This window comes from Gasterosteus aculeatus, chromosome 11 (genome assembly GCF_964276395.1).
Source record: "Gasterosteus aculeatus chromosome 11, fGasAcu3.hap1.1, whole genome shotgun sequence".
Classification (NCBI taxonomy): domain Eukaryota; kingdom Metazoa; phylum Chordata; class Actinopteri; order Perciformes; family Gasterosteidae; genus Gasterosteus; species Gasterosteus aculeatus.
The window spans coordinates 6,325,893-6,334,177 of NC_135699.1; the positions used below are offsets into that span (position 1 = coordinate 6,325,893).

Genomic DNA, 8,285 nt, shown 5'->3' on the forward strand with positions numbered 1-8,285 from the left:
TTTATTCTAAATCCATCAAGTTGTTGGTTAAACTTTTCACTCAATGCCACACATAAACCATGTTTTTTTTATTCCAGCCATGGAATCCCTAAAGTCATTAGGGTTCGTTATCTGAGGACCGTGCACATTTGTAAAACCAAGAAAATTCATCGGAGGGTCCTTGAGTGATTTTCGTCCGAGCCAAAGTGGAAATGACATTACTGACATTTTTATATGAATTTATTTTAACGATTCCTAAGAAAAGTGATTAAAAAAAGCAGGGTCAGATTGTAAGGAGCTAATAACTTGTTGCTCCACTTCTTTTGACTCAGTCCCAGATATTGTGCATTCTGAAATTCATTTTGCCAAATTTGTTTTAATTAGCACCCGATGGAATCAATTCTAAAAGATTTATTTCTGCATATTTTCTTGTAGAATAAAAAATGCAACTGTGTTTAGACTTTGATTAATATGGAACTGATTTTGAATGTATTTTCTTGTTACTATTAATTCATAAGATCTTAGTAAAGTCATGTGTATGTATTTATACTATGGGGATGTAGATTGCATTAATTAGCAAAGTAACTAAAACAAATAGCTGCAAACATGCAATTTGTTTAAAACATTTGTTTGTACCATTAATACGGTAATAACAGTTTTTCAATATTACTGTAGCAATTAAATGTGAGTAGTGAAACACATCGGTATGTGGACATGGAGACTATAAAATATACACAGTGTGTAATAATCAAGACAGAACAAATATTCCTTCAGAAGAAAACTTGTGAATTTGGTTCATATTATATCATGAGACTGTTGTCAGAGGTGTAGATCAATATGTACATGTGGACTGGATCTCAGGCTGTTGGAAGTGGGATGCTTCTAAAAACATCACAGACGTGAAGTATTCCGTGGTTTCCATGTAATGTCTCTAGGCGCATCATATTCATATCATCATATTATATTCAACAACACATTTTTTAAAATAAACACTTTAAACGGTAAAGAAAACTCTTTTTCTTAAGTTTCACTAAACTATTTCTTGCAAATGACCTCTTGTACTGAGAAATGATTAAACCCTGACAAGAACTTAAGACTCACTGAGACTGATAAAAGCCACACAACAAACTTTCATAATGGAAAATGTGAAATATGAACACTCAAGTCTCAAGGGGTTTTCTTTGTATTATATTGTTGAGGACTTAAAATTGCTCAAAGTTGACTGATTTTTCGTTTTCTTTTGTTTCTTTTGGCCCTGGGTTTAAAAATAATTCTTTATTCACCAGTTTATTTCTGACAGAATGCAGAATATAACCATCATACCTTCATGTCAGAGATTAAGACATTAACAGTTGGTTAAATACAAAACAAAATCACTATATTTAAATATTGCAAAATGATAATTGACAAACAAAAAATATATTTTAAAAATGTAAGATTCATTTTGGTTTTAGTTTAGTAATTTAAAGAATATTAAATTCTCCCTTTAATAGTATTGTTATCATTAGGGAAACCATAATGTGGGTGTGAGTTAACCAAAGACCTCGATAATCGTTTAGTCTTGTCTTACTCCGTCAGGTCAGAGGTCAGTCTGCGCGCTTTCCATACATCCACGGTTGCGAACTGGTTGAGAACGAACGGACGAATAAAAATTGATAGATCGACTGTTGTTCGGGCTTCTCCTAAGAAACGATCGTCTAAAGCTGCAAAGAACAGCAGCTTTTGTGGTTCCTCATGAGGAAGCTCCCAGATTGTTGTTAGCTTATTGGTTAGCCTAGCTAGCCTCGTTAGCCGCCGTAGCTGGCTGTGGAAGAAAGTGCTACCTAGCTACCTAGCTAGCTCCACCTCGAGCTAGCTAACCGGAGCTGAAATATTGTTTTTGACTGGAGCACGACTCACTAACGCAGACATGCAGGACATACTAGCTAACGTGGACCACCTCAAGTTTGACTTGGAGCTGGCTATGCAGCAGCAGCTCGGGGCACAGCCGCTGCCCTTCCCCGGCATGGACAGTAAGTACTCGGATGCTAGCTGGTGCTTAGCCGCAGTAGGTAAACTTTCTGTAAAAAAAAAACTTTCTTGCCGTTAGCTACTATCCGTTGATAGTAGCTAACGACAAGTTAACACGGACACTTTGCCGATGGTGACTGTTGATGTTCGCTTCTGTGTTTATTATTGCTGTAACACTGTGTGTTCCTGCAGAATCCGGGTCGGCTGTCTGCGAGTTCTTCATGAGAGCGGCATGTCAGAAAGGTGAATTAAAAACACAATGCACGGTTGTATTTTAACTTCAAGAGTAAAGAGATGAATACATAAATGATATTGGCCCAAACTGAAGCTGCAGAGGAAGACCTTTTTGTTTTTTGTACGACTGAAGCTGCAAAAACACCACATCCAAAATGTCCCATGTTGCATTGAGATTGTTTTTTACAACGTTAGATCGTAGGTGAAGTGCAAATGTCACAACAAAACAATAACATAAAAATCATCAGAGAAACAATTGTCCATCAAGGCAGAGCTGAGTGGATTCAACTTTAAATCGCATTGTTAATAAGGTCACTGTTTTGTGTAAAATAAGAACAACAATATGAAGAACAATACAGCCAGGAGGAATGCAATTCATAGGAATAGCAAAAATAAAAATGTAAGGTGAAAAGGTTGGATTGGCATTGTAGGAATTACAGATTAAACTAAATATCTTTAAATTATTTTTGGAAATACCAAAGTGGGTTTGTGGCTCTAAGGAGAGGATGTCCTCTAATGCAGAATCTGCTGGACAAGCATTCTTCTTTGCTAGAATTGTGATGGTGATTGGTGTTTGTTATTGTTAAAATCATGTTGGTAAATTTACAGGTTCTAGTGTGTTGTTGTGGATTAATTATCGTATCATCATTTGTGTCGTATCTGTATTTGTTTGCACTCCCAGGTGGGATGTGTCCGTTCCGTCACATCAGTGGAGAGAAGACGGTGGTGTGTAAGCATTGGCTCAGAGGGCTGTGTAAGAAGGGGGACCAGTGCGAGTTCCTCCATGAATACGACATGACCAAGATGCCTGAATGCTACTTCTACTCAAAGTTTGGTTGGTTGACTTGATGTTTCAAAAAAAATCCCACAGATGAGTCCAACGACTGTAAAAGCTACTTTGCTTTGTTTTCAATGTTCGTTTAAATCCCGCAGGTGAGTGCAGCAACAAGGAATGTCCGTTTCTGCACATTGATCCAGAGTCCAAGATCAAAGACTGTCCCTGGTATGACCGGGGCTTCTGCAAACACGGTACGTCCTGCTCACATGGACATTGCAGCTGTATTGATATTAACACCCCCTAAACACGCTGTTTGTACATAGTTTTCCCCTGCAAGTTTGAATTCTTCACCGCGCAGCAAAACGGCCTCTTTACTCACCGCTGGGATCTTTATCGATCTTTCTGTCACAGGTCCTGACTGCAGACACAGACACACACGAAGGGTGATCTGTATGAATTACCTGGTGGGCTTCTGTCCTGAGGGAAAATCCTGTAAATTTATGCAGTACGTTATCCTAAAACATCACTTATCACTTTGTTGTGTTGTGTGTTGGCTTTTGTCATTTGGGATTGTTCTTGCCCTGCTCTATTGTTTTTAATGAATGATGTCATCTAATTTATAGAGTAAGCAATGAAATGTAAATTATTGGAGTCGTCCCATTACAGTAATGTAGATTAACAGTGAGCTGTTCCTCTACAGCCCACGTTTTGAATTGCCTATGGGAGCTTCTGAACAGCCTCCTCTACAACAGCAAATTCAGAACCAGACAAAAGTAAGAGGAAACATACACAACCTCCAAAATACTCACTGGTATTTAGCTGCTTATTTGTCACTGATCTCTCCTTGCCCCTCCCCTGCGGCAGCCTGTTCCTACTATCGGCCGCTCGTCGCTCTCTCTTATCCAGCTGACCAACTCCAGTCCGGGCCTGCGGCCGCAGAACCACATGCCCATGGCTCATTCTCACCAGAACAACATGCCCGGCAACAGAGGGCCTCGGCCGCTAGACCAGGTCACCTGCTACAAGGTGAGTCGTCCAATCGTTGGCCGGGTGATGTGTTCTTATTCTGTTATTCATCTCTGAGGGTTCAACGGGAGGATCAATAACCACGCTCGTGTCCTATTAAGCACACGTTTGAATACTTTATCTTTAAGAAAGTTATTTTCACACATGTATTACGGATTCCACTTTCGGTTAAGAACATACTTATCATAGAAAGTAATGTGGTAGAAAACTGCAAATTATTGTTTTTGCAACATTTCTTTTACAGAAAAGAATTGCTTTCAAGGTTCTTGTAGGCAGATTTTGTTACCTTGTGGACGGCGCCAGACTCTGTTTGCTGCCTCTACTGAGCTAAGCGACGGCTGGCTCCAACTGAATATTGGTGTTTGAGCTTCTCATCTAATTCTTAATATCTTCCATGCAGTGTGGTGAGAAGGGCCACTATGCCAACAAATGCACTAAAGGCCATCTTGCCTTCTTGAGTGGACAATAATTTTCAGCTTGGAAGTCACCGTGGATGCTGCTGCAGAGACCTGATGTGAGATGAGAAGAAGCTCCTTTGCTCCAGTTGAACTGAAAGACTGACTGCTACCGTCGTGTGTGGGTTTATACAGACAGGAAAGATAAACATAGCGTTCTATTTTTTCAGATCACATTTGATGTGGCTCAATGACTTGTGTGTTAGTCTTCGGAGTTTTCTACGTTTGTACTGTAGAGCACACTGAATATTTGATGACATCAAACCCACGGTCCAACAGGTGTAGTGCTGAAACATTCGAGCTTTACAGGATAAACTGTTTCCTCGGGACATGTGACTGCATACTTGTAAATGACTATAATAAAGAAATGTGAAACTGGTAGAAAAAGAAATTAATCAGACTTATAGGAGCCTCTCGATAATTTATCCTACCAGCAGAACCTGTCAGATCTGAATGCACAGATCATTCAAACTTGGCCCAGAGAGATGTGGGCGAACAAGTATCTCAAATGATGTTTTGGAAGTGTGAATGTAATTTGTCTGTACAGTGTCTTCAAATAAATGTCTTTGTTACAGAGGTACTGTGGTACTTGTATTCACACAGAGGGACCTCCGCCCACAATTGTCCCTCAAGATGCAGCAAAAAAACAAAAAACAAAACTGAGATATAAACACACCCACGATATGCGGCCTGACAATGAATCTCGGTATTTATTGGTCACAAAAGTCACATATTAGACAGCTGAAAGAGCCGGGGGAACCAAGGTTAAAGCTCAACCCCTGAAGGTTGCTGAAGGAGTTAGTGGTATTTCCTCCAGCGGTCATGTTCTGGAAGAGAAGAAAGTGAGATGTTTTTACTCAACATTATTCAGGAATTTTGCTTCGTGACATTTATAACAATCTTCAGGTGACATTTACTGAAAACAAGATTAATTGCAAAAGGAAATTGTAAACAGTGAGTGAGGCAGTGTGCACTTCTTACTGATGTGATCGTATTCCCACAGGTAGCTCAATGCCACGTAGCCCACCAGCACCATTGCAATACCACCGATGCCTCCCTTCTTCACGTTAATGTACTTGTTGTAGTATCTGTCGTGGCCTGGGGGACAAAAACAAACCGCATTAAGCACAGCTGAGGACATCTCCATCCTCATGAATGTCACTAAATGTACCAGATAGCAACTTGACTTAGAACTGAGCTGAGAAGTCAAGCTTCATGAATGAAAGACTGGAGTTTAAACGTCTGTATCGCACTGTTTCTTTATACAATGCTGGCTTTTCAGTGGGTTCTTCCTCGGTTAACGTTTGGTTGGAGGTTCTCACCCCTGCGGACGGCGGAGAGGAGGCCGTTGGGAGTGAAGTCTCGACCTCCGAGCCAAGTTCCCAGCTCACCCAGCTTCACATCCATCAGCCGCTTCTCGATCACGGGAACTGTTCACACAACGAAGACGGTTTGATCAGACATGGCGCTTAATGAACATGGCGTGCGGTGTGCGGATCAACGTTAATACATTTTTAGGATTAAAATTAAACATATGATCAGATTGGAGTGACGTCAGGATGCACAGCTCTGCAGGCTATCGTGCAAGCTAGCCAACAGAAACCGGGGCATAACTTAACGCACAAATACAAGGTAATTGTGGTAGATTCGGCCAACTGCAGGTCCTATATGTAGTTTCCGATCGACTGGAATGACAAACTCTACTGACAGGACGATTTCTGACTGCAAAACCGACAATGACACGCAAAGTCCTTGACGCGACTCCACGGATTCACTGCGGCCTCCAGTCCGACAAAAAGATTAAAGGCGATTCCCAAACATTCCGTCTGACAACTAAACGCAACGCGTCTGCGAAACGTCAAATACACCAACAACGAAGCCCACGAGACGGAACATTAGAGTTATTTTGTCAGAGGGCACGATACATTACCTGGTCTGTCCGCCATCTTGACTGGTGCGAAGGGCTCGCCGCGGGGAATGATGGGTACGAAATGAACGGGTGCATTATGGGAAAATAAATCGTTTTTACTTCTCCCCACTAGAGGGCAGCACAACAAACACAACCAGCAGCAACGACAAACCACCGTCAGGTTCATTTAAAGATCCACGCAGACGTGTTTTACTATTTATGACTTATATTTATTTATGCTAAGATGTTGAAGATGTCAACGGAAGTAAATCGGGCAAACCTGCTGGAAAGCAGAGAACGGTGCACAAGGTGCTACACGGCTGTTGGGGGCTGTGACCCCACGGGGCCCACAGAGGAGGCAGCGTGGAGCTGTTGTAGACCAGATCAAGCAACATGTGAGGACAAACGTTATGCAGGAGGAAATAGAGTCACAAGCTCATACATTTTTCAACAGTGGCCAAAGGGTTTACTATACTGTCTCTTGTCAATGTATAAAATGAATCATTGTGTTCTCCAATGGAGAGGAGCCAATCGATGAGCTTAGTTATAACATAGATATAGTGAACACCTTATTGAGGCGGGTGTTTGGGCTTGTGAGTGGCAGAGGTGGTTGTGTGGTTGTTCAGCTTCCTTCTCAACACACCCACCAATCAATACAGGCCGCTCCACCCTCATCTAATCTCTCTCCCTTGTGGTTTTGGCCTCCATCCAATACCGAGCGGTAACCTCCTTTCTTTATATGACTGATTTTGCTGCTTCACTCTGATGACTTTCATGAGATGGAGGACTCACATTCCCCCTTCCCCACCTTTTCACTGCTTCTCTCTCTACCTCAGTACATAGACGTTCACACAGACACACATTAAGTGTTGTTATGTGTATGTGTACACTTATATGCATCCACTACAATTTGTCCCATTAGAAACGTATTTGTGTGTGTCCTCTTTAGTGTTTGCAATTTTGCTTTCTTTTGGAGAAATGCTCCATGATTTTGGAGCGTTGTTGATTTGGGATAATAGCGCGGGCTTAACTTAGTGCCGGAGACACTGTCTGCTTATTTGCTGTACTTATTTGGATGTATCTAATGAAAACAAAACTATGTTTAGAGGCAATATCAAATGTTGGTTCAAACACAAACCCCCCTGCTCCTCTCGTTGTGAAGATCACACTTAGTCGCACACTTGCTCGTGTCTGATTTACACTCGGATGCAAGAACCTCTAATCCAACATCGCCCGATGTCGCTGGGAAGCCGGCACTCGGCCCCCAGAGGTGGTGGATTTCTATCGAACACCCAAACATGCAGAGACGCAGACACACAATGACGCACTGTGCAAATGTGCCAGATAGAGACGCCGGGACACACACTTTCATTTGGCCTGTAAAGGTTACGACTGCTCTGTAATGTAAACTCATTTAAGGACCAGCGATGGCCCTGCGGTCCAGGACTACCTGCATGTTCATTGGTTTAGTTTGTTTGTCATGGCGCTGCCTGGGGCCTCACTGCACTTCAGAGGAGTGTGTACCAGCTACACACACACACACATGCACAAAAGCACTTGGGGACGGGTGATTTTATTCCACCTCAAGAGGCAGCTGCCCTCGAGGTCTGCCACAGAGACAGCTCTTTGAAGCTGATGGAGAGAGAAAGGGAGATAGAACGAGAGATGGAGGGAGGGAGGGTGAAGTACAGGCAGAGAGAGAAGACGGGGATGAAAGAGGATGAGGGCAAACAAAAAAAAGATGAAGACTGTAAGCATGAAAAGGGTGGACTGGCAGCAGGAAGATAATGATGGCGGGAGATGAAGGAGAGGAGAGAGGAGGGGGCCGAGTCCATGGCTGTCTTTGCACACGGCTCTCTAATACACATGACCTTTAAACAGCCACTCGCTCCAT

The 8,285-nt window shown here is 42.3% G+C and overlaps 2 protein-coding genes across 2 annotated transcripts; one reads left to right on the forward strand and one right to left on the reverse strand.

Annotated features, from left to right (window-relative positions):
* Nucleotides 1–1,367: 1,367 nt before the first annotated feature.
* On the forward strand, nucleotides 1,368–5,058 carry cpsf4 (cleavage and polyadenylation specific factor 4). The gene is made up of 8 exons (XM_040191557.2): nucleotides 1,368–1,991; nucleotides 2,182–2,232; nucleotides 2,906–3,058; nucleotides 3,157–3,252; nucleotides 3,413–3,506; nucleotides 3,702–3,774; nucleotides 3,866–4,027; nucleotides 4,428–5,058. Exons 1-8 carry the CDS (start codon nucleotides 1,889–1,891, stop codon nucleotides 4,494–4,496), a joined length of 801 nt encoding a protein of 266 aa, XP_040047491.2. The 5' UTR covers nucleotides 1,368–1,888; the 3' UTR covers nucleotides 4,497–5,058.
* Nucleotides 5,059–5,166: 108 nt separating this feature from the next.
* On the reverse strand, nucleotides 5,167–6,505 carry atp5mf (ATP synthase membrane subunit f). The gene is made up of 4 exons (XM_040191558.2): nucleotides 6,413–6,505; nucleotides 5,805–5,912; nucleotides 5,464–5,580; nucleotides 5,167–5,309 (listed from the first exon to the last, which is right to left on the reverse strand). The coding sequence occupies exons 1-4, from the start codon at nucleotides 6,426–6,428 to the stop codon at nucleotides 5,281–5,283; spliced, it is 270 nt and encodes an 89-aa protein (XP_040047492.1). The 5' UTR covers nucleotides 6,429–6,505; the 3' UTR covers nucleotides 5,167–5,280.
* Nucleotides 6,506–8,285: the final 1,780 nt, after the last annotated feature.

Bases quoted from the DNA above. Each gene is read 5' to 3' on its own strand.
- atp5mf (XM_040191558.2), bottom strand. The intron at 5,581-5,804 runs GTGAGAACCTCC...TTTGTCCCCCAG, and splicing joins CCTCTCCGCCGTCCGCAGGG to GCCACGACAGATACTACAAC. The intron at 5,310-5,463 runs GTAAGAAGTGCA...CTTCTCTTCCAG, and splicing joins GTGGGAATACGATCACATCA to AACATGACCGCTGGAGGAAA.
- cpsf4 (XM_040191557.2), top strand. From the start codon at position 1,889: ATGCAGGACATACTAGCTAACGTGGACCACCTCAAGTTTGACTTGGAG. The intron at 2,233-2,905 runs GTGAATTAAAAA...TTGCACTCCCAG, and splicing joins GAGAGCGGCATGTCAGAAAG to GTGGGATGTGTCCGTTCCGT. The intron at 3,253-3,412 runs GTACGTCCTGCT...TTTCTGTCACAG, and splicing joins CCGGGGCTTCTGCAAACACG to GTCCTGACTGCAGACACAGA.